General features: G+C 44.5%; 1 protein-coding gene across 1 annotated transcript in view; it reads right to left on the bottom strand.

Moving 5' to 3' along the window:
• The window catches only part of itpr3 (inositol 1,4,5-trisphosphate receptor, type 3), a 123,890-nt gene that overhangs the window by 1,330 nt on the left and 96,265 nt on the right, over positions 1-26,295 (bottom strand). Inside the window, exons 31-59 of the mRNA XM_047371806.1 lie at positions 25,838-26,038; positions 25,634-25,749; positions 24,202-24,337; positions 24,004-24,129; positions 23,582-23,707; positions 23,383-23,503; positions 21,191-21,372; positions 20,924-21,072; positions 20,737-20,845; positions 20,394-20,487; positions 18,356-18,531; positions 18,000-18,159; positions 17,597-17,814; positions 15,239-15,439; positions 15,001-15,111; positions 8,316-8,411; positions 8,129-8,236; positions 7,955-8,038; positions 7,768-7,878; positions 6,939-7,131; positions 6,735-6,854; positions 5,748-5,920; positions 5,294-5,458; positions 5,027-5,216; positions 3,443-3,547; positions 2,406-2,521; positions 1,219-1,384; positions 952-1,112; positions 716-877 (exon numbers count right to left, since the gene is read on the bottom strand). Coding sequence (XP_047227762.1) covers positions 716-877; positions 952-1,112; positions 1,219-1,384; positions 2,406-2,521; positions 3,443-3,547; positions 5,027-5,216; positions 5,294-5,458; positions 5,748-5,920; positions 6,735-6,854; positions 6,939-7,131; positions 7,768-7,878; positions 7,955-8,038; positions 8,129-8,236; positions 8,316-8,411; positions 15,001-15,111; positions 15,239-15,439; positions 17,597-17,814; positions 18,000-18,159; positions 18,356-18,531; positions 20,394-20,487; positions 20,737-20,845; positions 20,924-21,072; positions 21,191-21,372; positions 23,383-23,503; positions 23,582-23,707; positions 24,004-24,129; positions 24,202-24,337; positions 25,634-25,749; positions 25,838-26,038 — 4,176 coding nt within the window. The remainder of the gene's footprint in view (positions 1-715; positions 878-951; positions 1,113-1,218; positions 1,385-2,405; positions 2,522-3,442; positions 3,548-5,026; positions 5,217-5,293; positions 5,459-5,747; positions 5,921-6,734; positions 6,855-6,938; positions 7,132-7,767; positions 7,879-7,954; positions 8,039-8,128; positions 8,237-8,315; positions 8,412-15,000; positions 15,112-15,238; positions 15,440-17,596; positions 17,815-17,999; positions 18,160-18,355; positions 18,532-20,393; positions 20,488-20,736; positions 20,846-20,923; positions 21,073-21,190; positions 21,373-23,382; positions 23,504-23,581; positions 23,708-24,003; positions 24,130-24,201; positions 24,338-25,633; positions 25,750-25,837; positions 26,039-26,295) is intronic.

Below are 26,295 nucleotides of genomic sequence, written 5' to 3'. Positions count from 1 at the left end.
AACCCACTCAGCTTTCTTCGTCTCAGTGGGTAGAGAACTGATGGCCATGATTCATTTATCCTATTATCACCATGACATGTAAGCATTCTTACGTCAGATATTAATGTCGTGTTTGAATATTTTTAAGTAAAGGTCATGTTTTAAAAACATTATTTTAAATATGTGTTGCAAATAAATTGCTGAATTTCGGACCTGGAAAAGCTTCTTGCCAGCTGGAATAGAACTTGATTCATTACTGCCACCTTGTGGTAAGTGTTGTCCGTGTTACTAAGTAAAAAGATCCTATTTAAATGTTTAAACAACAGTTCATGATACAGATATAGTCCTCTGTTGTCATTTTTTAGTTTCTGACGCAGCACAGAGGGTCTAACTGCTTCCTGCATCATTCAGTCTTTATAACCTTCAGATGGACACACAGTAGAAACAGGAAATATGCAGCTTGGACCCTGATCTGCTGAGTAGGGAAATCAGGTATTTTCCAACCCAGCAGTGAACAGGAGGAAAGTTCTGAGCGATCCGCATGTTTTCAGTAATAGTTGGAGACAAAAAAATCCCATCGGTGATGATTGGATGGTAATGAGAGTTTAAAGCTACAGTGTGGATCAGATTTGTTGGCTCTAGAAAAACGATCCTTTATTCATCAGCAGGTTGTTGATAAAATAAGGCATGTGGACGGTTCCTCGGTGCAGAATTGAACCAGCAACCTTCTGTTTACCTGCTCCTTCAGCTCGTTCAGCTGCCCCGTCAGCATCGTCACCACCTTCATGGTTGACACCAGCTTGTCTTGCAGCATCCTCATCTCGTTCTGCTCCCCGTCGCCATCGGTTACCACCAGGGACATGGCCTGCATCCGTGGAAACCAATCCAGGTTGTTGTTCTGCCAAAGGGGAGGAGAAGGTTAGGATACCGGGTCTCTGCTGAGCTGGTTTCCCAGCCTGATGTGTTCCCTACCTTGATCATGTGAGCCACGTAGCTCTCCGGTCCCGTGTAGTCCGTCTGGTTCTTCTCCCGGACCAGGACGATGAAGTACAGGTAGTTCCAGATGTTGTGCTCCAGTTTGATGTGCTCCTCAAACGACACAGTCTTGTTGTCAAACTTGTCTCTCTCCAGACCTGCAGCAGAGAGTCACAGTGCTGACTCTGTGTGTCTGGGTCGGGTCATCAGGACTCAGAGAAACTAAACCCAAATGGTCGGATGAGTCTGTAAGTTTCTACGCACCACAGATGAAACAGGTGGTCTTCAAGACCTCCTCTTTCTTCTGCTTCTCGCTCCTCAGGTCGGCGAATGTGTCTATGATGACGCCGAAGATCAAATTGAGGACAATGATGATGACGATGAAGTAGAAGAGCAGGTCGTAGATGACGCGAGCGGGAAACAGCGGCTCCTGAACACAGGCGAAGGTCCATTATCTGACCTTTCAGGCTATTTTCAATGATCAGAACCAGCTGCAGACATATAGACTATGACCTCAATCTATGGCTGAGTTGCTTCACTTTTATGATCTCTGAAGGCCTCAGATTCGCCCACATCTGTCTGCTCGGCTTTAATCTGCATTGTCCTGTTTTTAGACCGTTTTCCTTTTATTTAGGCCCAGAACCTCCTGTTCTCCTGGACCAGATTTAGTTTTAGGTATTAAAAGGTTCAGTGTACCGCTCAATGTTCCTGACTGTGCAGCAGTTTAAGCCACCAGGGGGATGTTTGGTCCACAATGAATTATTCAAAGTAAAGTTCTGCTGTAAAGAAACATGTTTTTGACTCCAGTAAATAATATCCATGAGCAGAACATTTTGGGTTCTTTTAGTTTGATCATAATCTGTGTTTTTATCAACTAAAAAGGAAATTCTGCTTTCATTTCATGCTCACATTTTTAGCTCTGGGGTACTGCTACATTTTTACGGAGAAATATGATCATAAAACTGCTGTAATGTGTTTAAATTTATTTTAGGATCAGATCCCAGTTTTCAGTCTGATCAAACCAACTCTGACATCCTGCTGGTACCTTTTATTGGAGTCATTTAAGGTGCAGATTAAACTACAGCTCATAGGAGACTGGGATGATCCAATGCACGGTCAGCACTAAACGTTCAACGGTACACGGCACCATTTCAGGCCTGACAGTCGGGTCCAAATGCCCGGCAGCTGCTTTCTACAAGAAAACTCTTCAGGCAGTTTCTAGGAATCAGGCTTGGAAACAATTCTCTGCTTCATCGTGTTTGATTCACTTCTCACCATGTAAAGGTCTGCAGAACATTGCTGACCCGAACATTTAAAACAAGAGGAACTCTGAGGACCAGAGTTCAGGACTTCAGCTCCATAAATATAACAACTATGAGATTTTTCATGTTTCAAAACTAATTCATAAACTTTTCAACTTTCTGTTGCAGATCTCCAAACTGTGACCTTACGTTCTTGGATGGTTTGCGGAGGACGTCTCCCACTCCTCCTCCGTTCCTGAGTCCATGGTTCAGCACGGTGACGATGCACATGAGCAGCGTATCGCAGGCTCGCTCCGTGTTGGACTCTCCTGAAAAACAGAAACCTCCTCAAGAAGCTGATTGATGGTTGGATGTTGCTGCAGGAGGTCAAACCTGATCCAAGTTCTCCTCTTTCTGAAACTGTAGCAGCTTTTGGTGATAAAATAAAACCTGAGAATTATTTGGAAACACAGCTTGGATCAGTTAGTGGTGGAAACTACATCTCCTTCATGGTTTCATCTAAAACATGCTGGTTAGGTCATGTTTCTGTCCCTGCAGAGGGAGACTTTCCTCTCAGTGGGCAGCGGAGCTGGAAAAAAGCCATGAACCGCAGCAGATTTCAGCCGCTGTCGTCCTTTAGAGGATCTAAAATATCTACAGAAAGGTTTCAATTTGTAGCTTCCCTTTAAAATTGCTTCACTGTTAGAGTTCAGTTTGTTTAATAATAAATGAAACTGTAAAAATGTAACATTTATTGTAACAAATATTCAACTTCATTTTAAAAAGTTGGAACTACATTTTTTAAGTGGAACCATTACCTTAGAGGTAGGTAACTACACGGAAGTATTCACTTATTTCAAGGTGGATGATCTGACGCCGTTTCTCAGGTCTTAAACATATTTCTGCTGCAGAAAATTACAATGATGCATGAAGCTACACCTCAACCCGCCTCTTGAGTAACGTACTGAAAACAAATCCTGAGCCTTTCTGCAGCCTGACGAGGAGAAAGATCTCCAGATGTTTCAGAGTTCAACTAGCATGAAACAGACTTTAACACTGAGATGAGTTTTATCTCAGAGCTCTTCCTGAACCAACACTTGGAGCACACATTTCTGAAGTTATTCTCACTCTGCATGTTCACATCTGTTCCACAGAGACCAAACTATACTCCATGTTGGAGAACCTCAGTACAGTTAAAGAAGATCAGATGGTGTCTTCTGAGAGGTGAACATCTCTGCAGCTCCTACCTTCCTCCTCGGCGACCGTATTGATGTTTGTCTCATCAGTGCAGCTAACTCCATCTGCAGAACATGACTTGATGAAGTCCTGAGAAGCTTCAGTCTGTTGAGGATCTGGACAACAGAACACAGAGACCAACAGAACAGGTTAATAGAGCAAAGGTTCTGATCTCAGGTTTCCTTCTTCAGGCTCTCGGTGGATTCACGTAATCTGCTGTTTTTAACTCTCACTTTTCCGGAAACAATCTTCCAACACCGAGGAGGAAAACCAAGAGAAGATTAAAGCCGGGGAGATCTGAGGAATCTGAAATCATTGAAGCAACGCTGCAGAAATCTCAGGTTTAACTCAGGTTTTTACCTACATGCAAACCCTTATTTGTGGCAAAAAGTGGTGGCAGCCTCATGCTGTGGGGGTGATTTTCTTCTGTTGGGTCAGGTAAGCTGGTCATGGTTGACAGGAGGACGGATAAAGCTAAATGCAATGTAATCCTGGAAGTAATTCCACTTAAGGGCCAAAAGACTTCACATTAGGGCACCACTTGTGATGTATTCTTCTTTTGTCTGTTCCCGGAGTCAGAAAAAAAAAAAAAAAAAAGTATTTTAAACATGCTGTCTTTACAGAATAATTCATTAAATTATTTCAATTGTCCAAACTGGTCACTGTGTGGAAGTTTAAGTCTGTAAATCACTGATTTGATTATTGTTTAACTCTTGACTTGATTATGCTGAATATGAGATGTATTTCTTTTTAATAGATGTAGTTATGCATAAATGTGTTAATATCTCACTTTAGAGCTTTTATAGAGCAAATCTGATCCAACACCACAGTGCAACCAGACCCACCAAACTGTTACCATATTCTTCCAGGATAAGACACAACATAAAAAAACACATTCTTTCTTTCAACGACCATCTGATTCTAAGTCATTTACACTTTCTATCTGAATAAAAAAAGAGCATGAGATGCACCTCCACACAAATGGACTGAACATTTTGTTCCCAGTCTTTTTTCTTTTTGAGCTTCATTCTCACTGTCAACTCCAAATCTTCCTCTTCCACCTCCTTATTCTTCTCCTCGTCTTTCTCTCTTTCAGAGTGAAGCCAGCCAATCTTTCCGGCGCCAGTCCTGCTTCTTTATTTTCCCCACCGGAGGAGGCAGATTTATTGGTTCACTGTTTATTTTTTAAACTAATTTTAGTTTTTCATTGCTTATCTCTCATTGTGAACAGTTGCTTTTTTATAATCAGCGGTGAAAGGTGGTCAATGTTAGCTGCTTATCGGGCCTGCTTAACTCATCAGAAACAGAACCGGCGACATCAGCGACTCCAAGCAGCCAATTAGGATTGTTAATCTGAATTGTAGTAAATGATTGGATCAGAATAAATACGATTTAAATAAACTGAATCAGGACTCTCTATAGGTGCCTAATTGGACCAGTTTAAGTGATTTAAGGAGATTTTTGTTGCTGTTTTATTAAGAAACTGAACAATTTGAGCTCCTTCTAGAAAGTTTATCTCAAGCTCTGAACATAACCAGCAAATCTCAGCAGGCTCCTCGCCTGCAGGCTCCTCGCCTGCAGGCTCCTGCACATACCTGCAGAGATTTGCAGCAGAGGGTCCACCTCCATGATGAAGTCCTCTTTCAGAAACAGGAAGCCCAGGATGGAGAAGAGGTAGACGAGGATGAGAGCAAGCAGGGCCGTCAGCAGGATGGAGCGCCCGTTCCGGGTCACGCTCTTTATGACGTTGAACAGAGTCTCCTCCCGGTAGATCAGGTCAAACAGCTACAGAGATAAACACACGTCAGCTTTCCTTCTCGTAACAGGAGCAGGAAAACCTGGAGGATTAGAGGGTGCCCTACCAGGATGCTGTAGAAGAGCTCATGAACAAAGAGTCCCAGCGTGGAGGTGAGGACGTAGGCCAGGTGATAGAGGAACTCCACGTCCATCACCATGGCTTTGTATCCCATGATGAACGTCCCGTTGTTCCCAACAAAACTCACCACAAACACCACCTTATTAATCAGCTGGAGACACACACACATGCTTATTAGGATGGTGGAACAGGAAGATACCTTCAGCATTAACTGAGAACGTCTCCATGAAATGAGCAAGTCCTGGCCAGTTCTGTTTAAAAACTCCAGATCCAGTCATTTCTCTCCATTTCTTTCCAGGTAGCCTGAATAAAAGTTCACAATGACATCCTGGACTCTTTAAGGATCAACGGTCTTGGTTCTGAGAAGAAGCTGAATTTTATTTGGGACGCTGAAGTAAGGACCGGATCAGGACAACAGTTTGCAGTGAAACGTTTCTTACGTTAAGCGATCCCAGAAGGATGAGCGTGTTGCCGATGCCCAGGTGGTAAATGGACCTGAGGATCAGAGCGAGTGTGAGCGGCTGCAGGCCGTACTGCTTGGAGAACAAGCCCAGGACGGAAAGTCCGGTCAGAATCCAGAACAGCATCAGCAGCATAGAGTCATCAATCGCTCCTGCAGAGGAAGGGACAACAAATCTGTTAGAGCTCTGATGGTTCCTGGCTGAGGGCGAAGATCTGCTGACGGTAAAGAGTGAACTGCCGTTAGAAGTTTCAGGTCTTCCTGTAGCAGCTAGAAGATCACACCTTACTCAAGATGCACCTATCAGCCTTTTTCTGGCTGGTACCAGTTTCTGACCCATCAGTTCCCATTTGGATCATAAACCAGGAAATGTACTGTAAGCATCCGAGGATTTGTCTTTTAGCAGGACAATGATCCCAAACACACCTAACCTGGTGAAGAAATGCCCTTCCTGAAGCTCCAATGAACACATGTGGCCTAATATTTAAAAATGGACCAATAAATTAAAATGAACTCTACCAACTGGGCCGAGAAGATCCAGTCAGAATGAGTTCAGAAGCTTGATAAGGGGGACAAAAACAATATGGCTGAGGTGTGAGTTGCAAAGGGGCATTTAAAGAAATATCAGAGGGGGGAGGGGGTGCACACAATGATATTGACTCTACTGAGGTTAGAGAAACATAATGAGGACATTCATGCCGATGATGGAAGTGAATGGAAAACTGACTGGACCTGTGTGTAAACACAAAAACAAGCGATCCCAATGTTGATCCTTGAGGAACAGTCGGCACACTGGGTCCAGTTTGGAAAACAAAGTCAATCCAGAGTCACTATTTCCTTTTTTTGAATCATGCTGAGGTTAAAAAAGAACAGCCACACCAGGACCTTTAAACACAGAAGAATCTGGATCGGAACCATCAGTTCTCTGCCTCATTATCACATATTTAGTGTGTGACTGTTGACGTACCCTGGCCAGAGTTGTAGGGGTAGAAAAAGGCGATGATGAGGTTGATGAAGACAGCGAGGTTGAAGGAGATGGTCCCCCACAGAGTCATCCTCCCGGAGAACCAGTACAGAACCGGCATGCCTGCACAAAGTTTGTAAAGATGCTTAAAAAGGGAAAATATCTGGTGTGAACGGGAATGTTAACAACTGGCGTGTCTGCGCTCACTCCTGAGCTTCTTCTGCCACTCCATCTCTCCATGTAGAAAGGACGTCTGCTCGAAGAAGTGCGTGACCTTCGAACCCTGCTCGTCCTGCTCCGTGGTGTTAAAAACTCGGAGCTTCGACTCCTCGGTCAGAAACTCACAGATGGGATGGACGGGAAACACTATCTGCTCCATGCTGCGATCCTCACGGACAATCTGGAAAATTTACAGGAAACGGAAGAAACGAGGGATTTACAGCAGCGCACTGACACCAGTAGAACTGTGGAGGTCCTCCGGGCCTTTTTGGACCAACAGATGACCATTAATCTCTCAGCTCCTTGGTCACTATCATTTTTTTATATGTAAAACTGATGAATGTTTCTTGTTAAATCATTAGTTGCCAGATTGACTTTGCAGTTAATGGCAGCAATTTTTGTCTCATGACTGTTTATTAGATGTAAAACTGCAGATTTGGAGTTTTATTATTATCATTATGGTCTTGTTTTTCTCTGAAGCTAAATGGCTCTTCAGTTTTCAAGCTTAATGGAAATAACTGAATAAAATACCAGTTTTTTACTTCTTGAAATTAAATTCAGATCAATTTAGATCCTGTTTAAGACCAGATTATTTTTATTGTCCAGAAATGTGAAGGACCCTTGGAGGGTGAACTTTTTCCCATGACTGTTTCGATGTAAAGATGCTACCTTTTGATCAACAGCATCAGAGAACCAAGGCTATTCCTATTTAATCTCTGAGGGGAAGTCTACATACCAGCATTCAAACTGAGGACAGCTTTCAGGCATGATCGCAAGCTGTAACCTTTTATTAAACTTCTTATTAAAGCCAGAGAACCTCTATCTGAGCAGTGAGCTGCTCGTAGTACTCCAGAGGATCCTGCTCCACCACCTCAGCTGGAGCTGTGGACTTCAACATCTGGGATAGAGGCCGGTTATTCAGGTTCAGCTGCAGAAAAACAAAGACCAAGAGTCAGAGCTGGAGGACTATCTATGGATGGATGGATGGATGGGTGGATGGATACCATGGAGGAGATGCCCTCCTCTCCCTCTTTGGTGTTCTTTTGGGGTTTCAGGAGGTTCTGCAGGACTTTGTTGTGTCTCGCCAGCTGTGGGACAGACACAACATCTGATCTAATAAAGTCGACTCAAAGAACATCACAACTTCAAGAATCAATCAGGAGGCTGTGTTCAGTCACCTGCTGAGCCAGGATGTAGATATTATGTCCCACCTCCCGAGAAGACACTTCCACCTCCACCTCCTCACACTCGCTCTCCTGATTGTAGGCTTTTTTTATCACGTCCACCTGCAGACACACACAGTTAGACTGAACTGGGTCAGGACCACTAACATTTGCTCTACAAACATCTGGATCTGGTTCTGACCAGCTCTCTCGGCCGCAGGTTGAACAGTATCCTCTCAGCATTCTCGCTGTCATGACGACTCTCCATCAGCGCCAACAGCAGCTTGGAGGCGTTGTCCTGGCAACCAGGCAGGGAAACAGAAACATTAAAACATCTGGACCAGAAAAGCCCAAACATTTATCTAGAAGAAGCAAAGGAGAGATGGTATTAAAACAGCAGCTGAATGCGGGCTGAAGAAAACCAACTCCTCCGTTCCTGAAGCATCATGCTGCCCTCTTAAGGCAAACATCAGTAATTACATCACTATGTATGTGGTCGTGTTTGAGTTCTACCTGACAAATTAAATATAAATGAACTTCAAATCAAACATAAACCAAAAATGTAAAGAAATGGCCATGAGTCAGAACTAAAAAGACCTTGGAGGAAGAACCAGTCAAACAGAAAATGCTCCCGTTAAAGTCAGTATTATAACCTAATCATTATGATTGTGGGTTCCTGCAGAAGCCAATGAAAGAAATCAAAACGAACGGCTTTGGGCAAAAGATGTGACAGGAAATCAGGAAGAAATTTGCCCAAAAATGAAATATTCAGATGTGTATTATAAGAAAGAAATCTAAAGAAACTTCTTCACTGATTGGACATACAGGGACAGTCATTCCCTTGCTATATGGTGTTAGTAAACATCAAACATAATGACTGATATAACAGAACCAAACGTTAAAAAAAAAAAAAAATCACAAGCTGCAATCAGAATCAGAATCAGAATCAGAATCAGAATCAGAAAAGCTTTATTGCCAAGTACGTTTTTGGACATACAAGGAATTTGTTTTGGCGTAGTCGGTGCAATACAATACAAATTAAACAGTATAAACATATCTACAATATAATATAAATATAAGTGCACAGTTTTAAGTGAGTGAGAGTAAATATAGAGCAGTATAAGATGCAAGAGCAATACAACAGTGCAGGTGATCATTGTGCAAGTAAAGCAGGAGTCCAAGCTGAGCGTTAATGTAACGCATAGAGTTACAGGTTACAGGTGTCCTGTCAGCAAAAAAAGGGGGGGTGTGGGGGAAAGGGAGAGTGTCAGGGTGGTTTCCGGGCTTTGTTAACCAGGCTGGTGGCAGATGGGAAAAAACTGTTCTTGTGGCGTGAGGTTTTGGTCCGGATGGACCGCAGCCTCCTGCCAGAGGGGAGAGTCTCAAAGAGTCTGTGACCGGGGTGGGAGGGATCAGCCAGAATCTTCCCTGCCCGCTTCAGGGTCCTGGAGGTGTACAGTTCCTGGAGCGACAGTAGACTGCAGCCAATCACCTTCTCAGCAGACCGAATGACACGCTGCAGCCTGCCCTTATCCTTGGCTGTAGCAGCGGCGTACCAGATGGTGATGGAGGAGGTGAGGATGGACTCAATGATGGCTGTGTAGAAGTGCACCATCATAGTCTTTGGCAGGTTGAATTTCTTCAGCTGCCGCAGGAAGAACATCCTCTGCTGGGCTTTCTTGATGAGGGAGCTGATGTTTGGCTCCCATTTGAGATCCTGGGAGATGATGGTTCCCAGGAAGCGGAAAGATTCCACAGTGTCAATTGTGGAGTCACAGAGGGTGATGGGGGCAGGTGGGGCTGGGTTCTGCCTGAAGTTCACAACCATCTCCACTGTCTTTAGAGCGTTGAGCTCAAGGCTGTTCTGGCTGCACCAGTCCAACAGATGGTCCACCTCCTATCTGTATGCGGACTCGTCACCATCAGAGATGAGTCCGATCAGGGTGGTGTCGTCCGCAAACTTCAGAAGCTTGACAGACTGGTGACTGGAGGTGCAGCTGTTGGTGTACAGGGAGAAGAGCAGAGGAGAGAGAACACAGCCTTGGGGGGAACCGGTGCTGATGGTCAGGGAGTCAGAGACGTGCTTCCCCAGCCTCACGCGCTGCTTCCTGTCAGACAGGAAGTCAGTGATCCACCTGCAGGTGGAGTCGGGCACACTCAGCTGGGAGAGCTTCTCCTGTAGCAGAACTGGGACGATGGTGTTGAAGGCAGAGCTGAAATCCACAAACAGGATCCTGGCGTAGGTTCCTGTGGAGTCCAGGTGCCGGAGGATGAAGTGAAGGGCTAGGTTGACTGCATCATCTACAGACCTGTTGGCTCTGTAGGCAAACTGCAGGGGGTCCAGGAGGGGGTCGGTGACGTCTTTTAGGTGTGAGAGCACAAGGCGCTCAAAGGACTTCATCACCACAGAGGTCAGGGCGACGGGTCTGAAGTCATTAAGCCCTGTGGTCCTTGGCTTCTTGGGAACAGGGACGATGGTGGAGGACTTGAAGCAGGCTGGCACATGACATGTCTCCAGGGAGGTGTTAAAAATGTCTGTGAAGACTGGAGACAGCTGATCAGCGCAGTGCTTCAGGCTGGCTGGTGAGACAGAATCCGGACCAGCAGCTTTCCGGGGGTTCTGTCTCCTGAAGAGTTTGTTGACATCCCTCTCCTGGATGGAAAGAGCCGTCCTCGGCGTGGGTAGGGGGCTGGTGGGGGGGAACTTCAGGGTGGGGGTTGGAGGTGCCAAGGCCCCTCTTGAGGTTGGGGAGGTGGGGGTGGTGGATTGTGGCTGCAGCTGTTGGGGGGCGTCGTGGGAGATGGTTGCAGGACTGTCCCTTTGTCTTTCAAAGCGGCAGTAGAACTCGTTCAGGTCGTTGGCGAGGCGTCGGTCGTTGATGGAGTGGGGGGCTTTCGGCTTTTAGCAACAGGTATAAATTTAACTTAACAGCAGCTAAATTATATACCTGAAACAAAGCAGCGAGGAGGAACCAGAACCAGGTAGACCCAGTTGGCAGCATATCATTAACAAACATTGATTGTACTGTACTATAATCAGAGCCGTATTGGACTGGTTCTATTTGGATCTGAATGTGACTGAATGATTAAAATCAACTGTAATTTGAAATAAATTTGACTAAATTGAATCCTGTAGGTTATAACTGAGCATAAATGTTTTTGTTGTAAAGTGCCTTGAGGTGACATACGTTGTAATCTGGCAATTCATAAATAAATATATTTGACCTGAATAGAATTACAATAAATGACAAAGATTATTTCATCACTTTTACTTTTTAATGCTTGCACATGGTGCTGCACATGGTCCTACACATGGTCCTACACATGGTGCTGCACATGGTGCTGCACATGGTCCTACACATGGTGCTGCACATGGTGCTGCACATGGTGCTGCACATGGTCCTACACATGGTGCTGCACATGGTCCTACACATGGTGCTGCACATGGTCCTACACATGGTGCTGCACATGGTCCTACACATGGTGCTGCACATGGTGCTGCACATGGTGCTGCACATGGTGCTGCACATGGTGCTGCACATGGTCCTACACAAGGTGCTGCACATGGTGCTGCACATGGTCTTACACATGGTGCTACACATGGTCTTACACATGGTGCTACACATGGTGCTGCACATGGTGCTACACATGGTCCTACACAAGGTGCTGCACATGGTGCTGCACATGGTCCTACACAAGGTGCTGCACATGGTCCTACACATGGTGCTGCACATGGTCCTACACATGGTGCTGCACATGGTGCTGCACATGGTCCTACACATGGTGCTGCACATGGTGCTGCACATGGTCCTACACATGGTGCTGCACATGGTGCTGCACATGGTGCTGCACATGGTGCTGCACATGGTCCTACACATGGTGCTGCACATGGTGCTGCACATGGTGCTGCACATGGTGCTGCACATGGTCCTACACATGGTCCTGCACATGGTCCTACACATGGTCCTGCACGTGGTGCTGCACATGGTCCTGCACATGGTGCTGCACATGGTGCTGCACATGGTCCTACACATGGTGCTGCACATGGTGCTGCACATGGTGCTGCACATGGTCCTACACATGGTGCTGCACATGGTCCTACACATGGTGCTGCACATGGTCCTACACATGGTGCTGCACATGGTCCTACACATGGTGCTGCACATGGTGCTGCACATGGTGCTGCACATGGTGCTGCACATGGTGCTGCACATGGTCCTACACAAGGTGCTGCACATGGTGCTGCACATGGTCTTACACATGGTGCTACACATGGTCTTACACATGGTGCTACACATGGTGCTGCACATGGTGCTACACATGGTCCTACACAAGGTGCTGCACATGGTGCTGCACATGGTCCTACACAAGGTGCTGCACATGGTCCTACACATGGTGCTGCACATGGTCCTACACATGGTGCTGCACATGGTGCTGCACATGGTCCTACACATGGTGCTGCACATGGTGCTGCACATGGTCCTACACATGGTGCTGCACATGGTGCTGCACATGGTGCTGCACATGGTGCTGCACATGGTCCTACACATGGTCCTGCACATGGTGCTGCACATGGTGCTGCACATGGTGCTGCACATGGTCCTACACATGGTCCTGCACATGGTCCTACACATGGTCCTGCACGTGGTGCTGCACATGGTCCTGCACATGGTGCTGCACATGGTGCTGCACATGGTCCTGCACATGGTCCTACACATGGTGCTGCACATGGTGCTACACATGGTGCTGCACATAGTCCTACACATGGTGCTGCACATGGTGCTGCACATGGTCCTACACATGGTTCTGCACATGGTGCTGCACATGGTCCTACACATGGTCCTACACATGGTGCTGCACATGGTGCTGCACATGGTCCTACACATGGTCCTACACATGGTCCTACACATGGTGCTGCACATGGTCCTACACATGGTGCTACACATGGTCCTACACATGGTCCTACACATGGTGCTGCACATGGTCCTACACATGGTGCTGCACATGGTGCTGCACATGGTCCTACACATGGTCCTACACATGGTCCTACACATGGTCCTACACATGGTCCTACACATGGTGCTGCACATGGTGCTGCACATGGTCCTACACATGGTCCTACACATGGTCCTACACATGGTGCTGCACATGGTGCTGCACATGGTGCTGCACATGGTCCTACACATGGTGCTGCACATGGTGCTGCACATGGTGCTGCACATGGTCCTACACATGGTCCTACACATGGTGCTGCACATGGTCCTACACATGGTCCTACACATGGTCCTACACATGGTCCTACACATGGTGCTGCACATGGTCCTACACATGGTGCTGCACATGGTCCTACACATGATGCTGCACATGGTCCTACACATGGTCCTGCACATGGTGCTGCACATGGTGCTACACATGGTCCTACACATGGTGCTGCACATGGTGCTGCACATGGTCCTACACATGGTGCTGCACATGGTCCTACACATGGTGCTGCACATGGTCCTACACATGGTCCTACACATGGTCCTACACATGGTCCTACACATGGTGCTGCACATGGTCCTACACATGGTGCTGCACATGGTTCTACACATGGTCCTACACATGGTGCTGCACATGGTTCTACACATGGTCCTACACATGGTGCTGCACATGGTCCTGCACATGGTGCTGCACATGGTGCTGCACATGGTCCTACACATGGTGCTGCACATGGTCTTACACATGGTGCTACACATGGTGCTGCACATGGTGCTGCACATGGTCCTACACATGGTGCTGCACAAGGTGCTGCACATGGTGCTGCACATGGTTCTACACATGGTCCTACACGTGGTCCTACACGTGGTCCTACACATGGTGCTGCACATGGTGCTGCACATGGTCCTACACATGGTGCTGCACATGGTCCTACACATGATCCTACACATGGTGCTGCACATAGTCCTACACATGGTCCTACACATGGTCTTACACATGGTGCTGCACATGGTCCTACACATGGTGCTGCACATGGTGCTGCACATGGTCCTACACATGGTGCTGCACATGGTCCTACACATGGTGCTGCACATGGTCCTACACATGGTGCTGCACATGGTCCTACACATGGTGCTGCACATGGTCCTACACATGGTGCTACACATGGTGCTACACATGGTGCTGCACATGGTCCTACACATGATCCTACACATGGTGCTGCACATGGTCCTACACATGGTGCTGCACATGGTCCTACACATGGTGCTGCACATGGTCCTACACATGGTGCTGCACATGGTCCTACACATGGTGCTGCACATGGTCCTACACATGGTGCTGCACATGGTCCTACACATGGTGCTGCACATGGTCCTACACATGATCCTACACATGGTCCTACACATGGTGCTGCACATGGTCCTACACATGGTGCTGCACATGGTCCTACACATGGTGCTGCACATGGTCCTACACATGATCCTACACATGGTCCTACACATGGTCCTACACATGGTCCTACACATGATCCTACACATGGTCCTACACATGGTGCTGCACATGGTCCTACACATGGTCCTACACATGTTCCTACACATGGTCCTACACATGGTCCTACACATGTTCCTACACATGGTCCTACACATGGTCCTACACATGGTGCTGCACATGGTCCTACACATGGTCCTACACATGGTCCTACACATGGTCCTACACATGGTGCTGCACATGGTCCTACACATGGTCCTACACACGGTGCTGCACATGGTCCTACCAATATGTAGACTTGCTTTACAACTGAAAACTGAGCCAAGCTAAACTTCTGTTATGCCAAGAGGTTCCCAAGATCACAGAAAATATCTGTTTCTCCAGACTGTGTTCAAGTAAAAGCAGGTGACCCAGGGTACCTTCAGCTGCAGAACCATCTCCATCCGGTAGCGACACAGTGGGCTGATGTCGTTCAGGATCAGAGCAGTGATGATGTCGATGCCATTGGACTCATGGGTCACAATGCATGTCTGAAAATTATTATTACAATATTCATACCCGGAATTGAATTGAATGTTCTCCGATCCACTCGAGTGAAATTATTCACTCTTTAATGCATTAACTTGACAAGGTGACAAATGATGTGCATCGCTGTACCTGGTTCTCCTGGCAGGGGCCCTGGCAGTACTCTGTGAGGGTCTCCAGGGTCTGGATGATCAGGTGGACATTTGATTCATTGATGTAGAGGCCCAGCAGGCCCAGCCCGCCGGTGGTGCTTCCACACATGATGTCCAGGAACTGCAGAGTCTCACATACCAGGTTGTAGTTGGTTTTATTGTTCTGGCAACGCAGAAAGTTCTGGGAACACATAAAACACAAACAAATTTCACCATAACGGGACCTTTTCTGCTGGTCCATCTCTAGTTCAAATACTCAAAACACACACTCTTCTAACAACCACCACATGGTCCTTAGAGTGAAACATGGAGAACTATCCAGATATGGACCCGTGGACCTCTTTAGTCAAGGTCCAAAAGCATCTTGTTTAATGTACACCAACCAGATCCCATGTAGAACAAGTATAAACATGACCCAGTGTGGAAATAGTTCTGGAGACGTTCATTAGAGATTGCCTAGTGGTAATGAACTTGTATTGGTAGTTATTTAACACAACTAGTCTACTCTGGTTTATTGTAGGTTAGTTGTTCCCAACCTGCTGTTTTTGGTAGTTAACTTAAACTTACCTGTTGCTGTGTATTGGGATCAGTTAACATTAGTTAACGGGTTAGATACAGGTCCTTCTCAAAATATACGCACAGAGTCTAGATTTCTGTGATCTGTCAAGAAACTTTATAAACTGCTGCATTTTAACACATCTACAGGTCCTTCTCAAAATATTAGCATATTGTGATAAAGTTCATTATTTTCCATAATGTCATGATGAAAATTTAACAATCATATATTTTAGATTCATTGCACACCAACTGAAATATTTCAGGTCTTTTATTGTCTTAATACGGATGATTTTGGCATACAGCTCATGAAAACCCAAAATTCCTATCTCACAAAATTAGCATATTTTATCCAACCAATAAAAGAAAAGTGTTTTTAATACAAAAAACGTCAACCTTCAAATAATCATGTACAGTTATGCACTCAATACTTGGTCGGGAATCCTTTGGCAGAAATGACTGCTTCAATGCGGCGTGGCATGGAGGCAATCAGCCTGTGGCACTGCTGAGGTCTTATGGAGGCCCAGGATGCTTCGATAGCGGCCTTTAGCTCATCCAGAGTGTTGGGTCTTGAGTCTCTCAACGTTCTCTTCACAATATCCCACAGATTCTCTATGGGGTTCAGGTCAGGAGAGTTGGCAGGCCAATTGAGCACAGTGATACCATGGTCAGTAAACCATTTACCAGTGGTTTTGGCACTGTGAGCAGGTGCCAGGTCGTGCTGAAAAATGAAATCTTCATCTCCATGAAGCTTTTCAGCAGATGGAAGCATGAAGTGCTCCAAAATCTCCTGATAGCTAGCTGCATTGACCCTGCCCTTGATAAAACACAGTGGACCAACACCAGCAGCTGACACGGCACCCCAGACCATCACTGACTGTGGGTACTTGACACTGGACTTCTGGCATTTTGGCATTTCCTTCTCCCCAGTCTTCCTCCAGACTCTGGCACCTTGATTTCCGAATGACATGCAGAATTTGCTTTCATCCGAAAAAAGTACTTTGGACCACTGAGCAACAGTCCAGTGCTGCTTCTCTGTAGCCCAGGTCAGGCGCTTCTGCCGCTGTTTCTGGTTCAAAAGTGGCTTGACCTGGGGAATGCGGCACCTGTAGCCCATTTCCTGCACACGCCTGTGCACGGTGGCTCTGGATGTTTCTACTCCAGACTCAGTCCACTGCTTCCGCAGGTCCCCCAAGGTCTGGAATCGGCCCTTCTCCACAATCTTCCTCAGGGTCCGGTCACCTCTTCTCGTTGTGCAGCGTTTTCTGCCACACTTTTTCCTTCCCACAGACTTCCCACTGAGGTGCCTTGATACAGCACTCTGGGAACAGCCTATTCGTTCAGAAATTTCTTTCTGTGTCTTACCCTCTTGCTTGAGGGTGTCAATAGTGGCCTTCTGGACAGCAGTCAGGTCGGCAGTCTTACCCATGATTGGGGTTTTGAGTGATGAACCAGGCTGGGAGTTTTAAAGGCCTCAGGAATCTTTTGCAGGTGTTTAGAGTTAACTCGTTGATTCAGATGATTAGGTTCATAGCTCGTTTAGAGACCCTTTTAATGATATGCTAATTTTGTGAGATAGGAATTTTGGGTTTTCATGAGCTGTATGCCAAAATCATCTGTATTAAGACAATAAAAGACCTGAAATATTTCAGTTAGTGTGCAATGAATCTAAAATATATGAATGTTACATTTTCATCATGACATTATGGAAAATAATGAACTTTATCACAATATGCTAATATTTTGAGAAAGACCTGTAGTTGGCTAGTTAACATTAACCCACCTGCAGATCATTGTTGTGGTTCTCACAGAGCAGCTGCAGGAACCTGAGGATCGGCTTCATGATGGTAACCGCTGGTCCCATCTCCGCCTCCACCTCCCGCTGCTCCTCTGCTGGCTGAGTCGGCAGAGCGGATGCCCCCATTACCGGGGCGATGGACTGACCCTGAACCAATAGAGGATGACCTCCTGAACCAGGGAGAACCAGTGTTGTAACACCACCTTAAGAAACAGAATTGTCGGTTGGTAACTATGATATTTAATAATCCTACCATAACTCCAGTTTCTTGAACCTCTTAATTTAAGGGTAGAAACCATCTAAAGTGGTTTAAGTTACGTTGAAATGTAGGCTGTAAATGTCCTCCAAACCTGAAACTATTTGACGTCATTTAAAAAGACCATCTCACCGGCTTCCAGCTCCTTCTCATTGGCCTTGTGGGTCATTTCACCAACATTTACAGAAACTGTTGCTTTAATGTCCATCTGAGCTTCCTTCATCCGATCATGAAGAACTTTGAAGAACTTCTCTGACTTGTTGTCACCCATCATTAGTTTGTAGAAGGAGTTCTGCAGACAAGAGATGTGGAGATGAAGATTTAACCCACAGAATGGTTGTGTCTGATCCAGTTCATTTATTCTCTATTTATTTTATCGTTTGACTTGTGAAGCTGTATTCTTATCTTTAGTTGGTTTTAAATGTGCCAAATAAACCAGACTGATTCATCTCTGCTGCCTAGAACATTCCTCCCTCAGGATCAGGTACCTGTATCTCTGTGTTCCCTCCCTCCAGCAAACAGATGGCCAACTGAATGCACTCATGGAAGATCTTTTCGTTCTTGGAGCTCATCACCAGATCTGTGAACAACTTTGTTCCTCCTTCTCGGTCCAGACGGCACTGGATGGCCGCCACCGCTGCCCAGTCACGCTCCTGTTCGCCACCTGTCTCACAAACACAGCAGCACATAATTGGACAAACATATTTTGATGCTTAATATAGATATTATTTAGTCTGAGACGAAACAGGTTGACCTGATACAGATGAACCGATTCAAAAATATTCACTAAATGTTCAGGTTTGGAGCAAAAACATTTCATTTGAGCAGCTTAATGTATGTACAGGTGAAAGGACTTCCTAACCATTTACAGAGTTGGAACATGCATCAGTCCCAGACTGGCCATCAGCTCTGGAGTACAACAAGGCTGTGTACTGGGTGTACCGCTCTACTCAATGAAATAGTGTTACTGCTTTCCATTTATCCCAAAATCACAATGACTAAATCTGATGATGATGCAACAGTCATGGCACTCATTTCAAACAATAATAAAATAATACAAATTTAATCTGTGAGAAAATAAAGCGGTTGACAGACTGGTCCATGAAAAAGCCTTCATAAAACATCAACAAAAGTGATTTTTTTTCTATTTAAAAAGGGGGAGAGAGAAGGTGGAGAGGCTTTGCCCGTTTTAAGTTTTTGGCAGGGTCTCTGGTGCCCTCCAGGAGGCGCTGCTGAGCACTAAAGGCAAGCATATCTAAACCTAAAAAGGTTTCTAAGGCAGAACCATCTCTGAACTGAACAGTGTGAATCTCCTTTCTAACTGCAGATGTGCATAACTGTTCTACTTCAAGCATGGCACTGTAAGATGTCTCCTTACTGTGTAAGATATGTTCAGCATTTGTTCCTCTGAAAGAGCTTAAACTAAACTTTCATTTAAAACACTGAGATCATGGATCTAGATTAAGAAGTGAAACAGAAACTTTTCAAATATTGGACTGAAAACATATTTGCTGACACGTCATTTCAGCTTCTTCTGTTCTTAAAACACAAACAAACAGATTACTGAGCAAAAGATCCAGCATTTCTTGTCAGAGCTGAATTCAGATCTAGTTTCATGCAGGAGTATAAATGTATCACTTGGTCAGGGTGCAGCTCCTGTCCTTCACCTTCTTTAACCTTCATCTTCAGCAAAGGCATCAGAAATGTTGGACCATCAGCCTTTAAAGATTTTTAAATTTATTTAGTATTTCCTCTTCCTGTCTGTGATGTCACTTCCTTTCAGCTGTTCATTGCGCTCTCACTCCCGGCTTTAGTCCTTTAACTTCAAGTTTCACAGTTTTGTTTTGTTATTACATTAGAAATATCTTCTGATGAAGATATGAATATATGTCCCTTCACTTTCTATCTATTTAAAAGTTTTTTTTTTTGCATTTATCCAGATTAAAATGGCCAGATTTTTATTTAATTTTACCATAAACAAATTCTTCCTTACTATTAATGTACAACAGGGATTTCTACGGTAATATGTCACCTGTTTTCTCAGTATGTTTATGGAAGTGAATAAGTTTGGATGTTTCTATGTTTTTTATGTCCTGGTAACTAAAACACAAACATATCTGAGGCAGAGATGTTCAAGACCTGAATAAAATGTAAAGAAAAGGTTGACTTTAAAGTAACTTTGTTCATCTTTTACATAAAATTAGTGTTAAAAACTGCCTGAACGAAACATCCTTCGGAACAGAGAACAAAGCCTGGAAATAAACATGATTTCCTATTCTCTAATTCTGGAAAATATTAAAATTAAATAGCATATGTCTGTACTCTCTGAATCATGACATTAAACTAGTATTTTCTGGATTTAAGTTATTTCTTCTACTGTTTTACGCTTCCCTGAAGCTGCTGATTTTAGTCAGTCTAACACTATTTGTCCTAAAATGAGGCCTTCAGAGGGCTTTTATTGTGAAGGAGCAACAGGAAGCTTGAACATCCCTCCTCAGCAGCAGGTTTCATTTTTACGCAGTTCACCTGCAGCTCCCAGTTCAGCCAGGTCGTTTTTCTGGTTGGTCTTCTTGTTTGAAAACAGGTAGTTCTGTAGCAAAACTTTCCGCAGTGAAATTCCCTGAATCAAATACAACCAGGAAGAGAAACAAACAGAAAAAAGGGGTTTAGTTTCATTTCTCCATATTTGTATTGGATCCTTAATATGTTTTGAACATATTTTGGCCCTTTTGGCTCAGAAAAGACATCAGAATCACAGAAATCAGTACGGATGTTTTTGTTTCTATTGCAGGATCTTCTGGAGCCAGTCAGACTCCCAAATCAATCACTGATTCAGGTTGACCTCTGACCTTCAGGTTCCTTCACTGACCTTTTCATCAAAGTCTAGAATTCTGATGAGCATCTCTTGTAGTGTCTTCAGGACTTTGATGCACAGCTTCTCCTCTGAGGACATCAGAGCCTTGGTGTGCTGGATCAGCCTACACAGCAGACAGACCTGTGAACATCATTTCCCATCATGCCTCTGGCAGTGAGTGTTTTAGAGTCAAAGGCCATACTTGGAGATGAAGCCTCCGGACTCGCAGCGCTGCCGGGCGTCAGTTCCCTCCAGGAAGAGCAGCTCCGGCTGATGGAGCACGTCCACCAACACAGACAGCTCAGCATTCACCAGCGGCTTCAGACGGTCCTCCAGAGTGTTGATGATGTCCTGAAGACGACATTAGAGAGGACATAAAACTTTACAACCTGCTAAAGAACCAGATTACTTTTACTACGTCCTGAGAAGTAAAACCATGAAGCTAAAGGACAGCATGAAGGCTGTGTACCTGCAGCTTCTCAATGATGTTCTTGTAGTCCCAGGGGTTGCTGGAGACAATGGGTCTGGAGGAACGAGTGGAGGACTTGTAGTTGGGGTTGGAGCGGGACAGGGTATTCAGAGCCGAACTGGACAACACATTGTTGATCTGAGCCTCCAGCTCCAGAGGAAGAGAGATGGAGCGGTTCTTAGCTGAAGACATCGAGAAGAAAACTTCAGAACAGACTCAAATCACAAACCAAAACTGAACTTTTAGACTTTTTAATGAAATTCTAGACAAACTGTTTGTTTTGACCATCAGAATCAATGCAGAAATAAATACATACATTTCTAGTCTGCACCAGAACATTCTAATTATCAGTTGAAGAATTTTAATATATTTTGGTAATATTATAAATTTGCATTAATATAAAAGTTGCTACCATTTAAGTTAGAAAAGCTTGCATAATGTAAAGCGTAATCCAGCAGACCTATTCTGGCGAGCTGCATTAGGTCGAAACTAGAAACCTAATTGATCTTCTCTAGATAATCTACAGCTGAGGAGTTCTAATCCAGATTTTTACAACAAGCTGTACCTAACTTTGCTCTCTCCGAAATCACCTGGATTTACTTTCTAGAAATGAAACAAGAGTGAGTACGCTTCGGCCTAACGAAACAAGACGAGACAGGAATGATCGTCCGAAATCTGTGCAACTGCTTTAGAAATCCCCCCATCAACACAGAATGTATGTTTGTTCCTACAAACCCCTGAGACACTCTGAGTTTGCTCTCCATCCACTGGGAGACCCCTGCAGCTAATCTCTGCAAGTTAGCTCCCAGTGGGACACAAAAACGGATCCATCCAAACATCCTAGCCTGTGCGGAACAGAACCCTGTTTCCTCCCTTTTCTTCCACAGAATGACTCCAAGCTGCATGTAAAGGCTGCATGTGAAAAAGAAAGAGGGAGCCGTTCTAATCGGACCAGGTGCTAGAAGTTCATGTTATTTCCTGGTGTGGAGGTGGATAAGAACAGGCGCTTCAGAGGAGTTCCTTTAGAGCAGACAGAAATTAGAATAAGTGGGAGAGTTTCTGAGAGTCCAGTGAGTTCTGAATAACAATTAGAGCTTGATCAGTTAAATATTAAGATTTTATCATTTCATTTGTATTGTAGAAACAGTTTAGTTTATTCTTTGGTAGTTTATTTTATCAGTAAGTGTGTGTTTATGGGTTAGGCTGTATTAGGTTGATTATATTTAAACTATGATGACAATGATTTGTTTCCATTCTTTAACTGATGTGTCCTCATTATCAATAATAAATCATAGCACTCAGAAACATAAAGAAACCTTCTTGTTGGATGATACTGAAAGGTAACCAATTCATTTCAGATTTATAAACACATTACAACATATAAATGGGACACATCATTAAGATCATACAGGCATTATTTAACTTGGCGTTAAAACTCCCTACGACATGTAAACTCTGGGTAACACCGCATGCATGTACAATAAACACATATTAACTAATTCAAATGACAAATAGCAAAGCTTCAAATTTACAGAAACAAATATTTAACTGGAATTTTGATAAGAAAATGTTTGGAAACTGAATCTGGTAATTAATGAACTAATGGATAAATGTGAGCTGGTTTTCTTTTGTGATGTGTTTCACAAGCATGATGAAGTTCTTCCAGATTTTATTCAACCAGCTTTTATTGAAAACCACAGAACTGAAGGACAGTCAGAGTAACAGAGAAAAACTGTGACGATTTTCTTCCTAAAGACTAAACATGACTGAGTCTAAATGTTGCTCTTCTCCAGTATCTCTTTTATTAAATGTGTTGTTAATGTAAGTAAATCAAGAAGCCCAGAGATGGTCTTCTGTGTTCACATATAAACACACCAGCTGCAATAAGGTGACGTTTAGTCCAAATGTTAACAGAATTCTATCAGATGAAGACTTAACCATTAGTTTTCTTCAGGTTCAGTCTATCCTGGACTCTGGAGTTTGCAGATAAGACTGTAGTGGTCGTTTGTTTCTTTCTTTAGTCGCCCAGAGGCAGCTGTCAGCTCTGAAGGTGAAGAATGTGTCACAAGTGATAGAAACTTGGGAAGAGATCTGCTCATTAAGTTAAAATGATATCCCTAATAGGTTGTGTTAGTGTCTTTTGATGGAAAGGTTGGGTGTAACAGAAGTGGGCGGAGCCAGGTGTGCGTTACCTGTCAGGGACAGCGTCTTGATGCAGGTCTCCACCTGTCCTCTGTGCTGCTGCTGCAGCCAGGGACAGTCCAGCAGCCTGACGGAGGACTGAAGCAGCTGGATCACGATGGTGTGATGAGTCTGATGGAGAGAAAGGCAAACATCTCAACAAACCAAACACAGACATAGAGTCTGAGTCGTAAACTTCCCGTTCCCCACCTGCAGAGATGTGCTGTTCTCAGAGAACGGGGAGCTGAAGAAGGCGTTGATGGTGTCAAACACCACGTTGATGATGTACTTCTCCAGGATCGGATCAGACAGACGCTTCTCTCGTTTATTGCAGACCTGCAGGAGAAGGAGCACCACCAGAGCTGCTGAGCAGCTCAGACAGACTCATCTACCCTGAGCCTGAGACATGAGTGGAAACATTGCTGAAAATACCCCGAAATAAATGCTGAAGATTTCTGAGAATGAGGTGAAAATAAATATGTTCTATTTGAAGCCAGCGAGTCCTGATGGGATTCTGATTTTCTAAAAGGAGCCAAACTCAATAAATTATCTTCTGTCTACTCATTTCTCCCTAAACCTCTAATTGTAAATGGGTTTGTGTTGTTCTGAATGTTTGGATCTCCTGTGGTTACCCGGGCCATGTCGACCGTGAAGTCCTCAAAGAGCTTCCAGATGTGGTTGGATGTGTAGATCTCCTTCATCTCCACCTCTGTATCCACATAACAGTGATTCACAAAGTTCACGTAGGCGATTTTCACCTACGAACACAGACAGGTCAGCTTTACATCAGCGCATGCACCAGTACCAGAACCGATCGCTGATGCAAACACCTCTGTGATGCAGTCCTCGTGTGTCACCACTCGGACCACGTCCTCCAGCGGCAGCAGCGACGTGCATTTAATCTCCGTGTAGACGTTCTTCCCCTCGGCGCAGGCGGCCAGCAGCTCCACCAGAGAGATGTGGTACCTTCAGAGGAAACATGATGCCAGGTCAAAAAAGGTCTGGGAACTCTGCATGAAAGAACGGTGGTCAGAACTGAAGAACTGAAGAAAAAGAAAATACACAACACATGAACTGCAGATAGAAATAAAAAAGCTGATCATTGTTTTTCATGGCTTTGAGATTCCAGGATTTTTCCATCTTCATCTGAAGCCAAATCGAGGAACCTTTTTTCCATGTTTCTGCAGTGATAAACCAAGTTCTCACATGCATTTTATATCTTCTACATATTAGCCCTTCTGGTAAAGATTTCTAAAAAGTTCATTTATCTTGTATTGCTGTAATATAATCTGCTCTGAAAATGCCCGAAAAAGTTTGACTAAATTTATTCTTTGGGGAAAAAGTTCAATAAATGTTTTTATAACAAAATTACTGGTTCAACAAATACCGGCGCCACTAACAATCCTTTAAAATAAATGTCACTAAAAGCTGTTTTTTATATCAATGCTTTCCTTTTCAAATCAATCAGGAACCTTCTGTTTCCCTGGGGTCTAAACATTATGTGTCACAGTGGCCCATTTCTCTTAACCCCTCTCCAAAATGGGAAAGAACGGAGAACCTGCCAACTCCTCTTAAGTCAGCATATGGCTGCAATACATTAGCTTCTCATCCAAACTTGCCCACATCTACAGTCAATATTTCAAATGTTTAGAGTGGAAGTCAGAGAAAGGCTGGACGAGGATCTCAATCTATCTCTTCAACACGTGTAGTGAGGAAGACAGTAAGGCAGGTAGAGTTCTTAGTCTTGCGAATGACACCACTACACCTGAACAATTCCTTGTGGGGAAACATGTCCAAGTTATTTTGGAGCTACTCGGGTTTGGACTGGTAGATGAACCAATCACTCATCTCTGACTGGAATCTGTCAGGCTTTCCTTCATCGACTCTAAACAGTGATCAACAAGACAAATAGAGAAAAATCTGGATTTCTAATTTTTTCAGTTCATAAAATGCATTAAAACAAAGAAATGGTGCAATTTTACACATCAACCCAAAGCAGGTTCCATGGTGCAGTTAAATAAAATGTCAGTCAAATGTTCTGGACAGAGATTTTGATGAGGATTCCTTTTCTCTGGTAGAAAACTACTACCTGCAGATGTTTCTTCTCCTTGTCCTTAGCATAAAAAACCAGAACGCCAGACAAACCAGAAATCGGTATCTATCAGGAAAAGCCTGGTCGGTGTAACTCTAATTAGACGCCTTATTTTAAATAAACATGGGAACAGGAATTTTTGATTGGATGCAGACAGTTGTCACGGTTACCTGAGTGGGCTGCTCTCTCCAACTCCCTCCCTGCTCTCGGCCATCAACTCCAACATGACAGTGAAGGAAGCTTTGTCGTTGTAAAAGACGACCACGTCCTCGCCTGCGTTCGTTAACTGCGCGGAGGCACAGAAACAGAGGGATGATGTCACTGTGGAAACACAGAGGCTTCTGCAGACATGAAACGACATGCGTCGTCTTCACCTCGGTCATGATCATGTCCTGGCACTTCTTCACGTACTTTCCCTCAGCCTTGATGATGGTGTGAAGGAAGTTGAGGTACTGAACGTGGCGCCCGTGCGTCGCCAGGCAGTGGATGAAGTGATGCAGGACGCTCTCAGAGATCTCACTGCACAGCTGGTAGTTGTTGCTGAAGATGTGCTGCACTGTCTCTGCTTCCTGCAGCTGCAGGAAAGATCACAACAACCCTCATTTCTGGTCCCTCACATGACTAAGGACTCAGAGAATCAGTGTCTCAGCACCTCAGGTCTGCCTATTCTTTAAGGTTTATAGTATATTTTGAATGAATCTGGGAAGTTTTCAGTTATACCCAAACCAGAAGAAAGACAGTAAAGTGTATTTTCTGTTTTATTTTTGTCTGTTGCAGGTAATTTAAAACTGAGCTCACTTTATTTCTTAATATCCATGTAGTCCATCATTTC

Source organism: Girardinichthys multiradiatus, chromosome 1 (assembly GCF_021462225.1).
Source record: "Girardinichthys multiradiatus isolate DD_20200921_A chromosome 1, DD_fGirMul_XY1, whole genome shotgun sequence".
Lineage (NCBI taxonomy): Eukaryota > Metazoa > Chordata > Actinopteri > Cyprinodontiformes > Goodeidae > Girardinichthys > Girardinichthys multiradiatus.
Note: the sequence above shows the minus strand (reverse complement) of the source record. Positions and strands in the feature narration are given on the sequence as shown.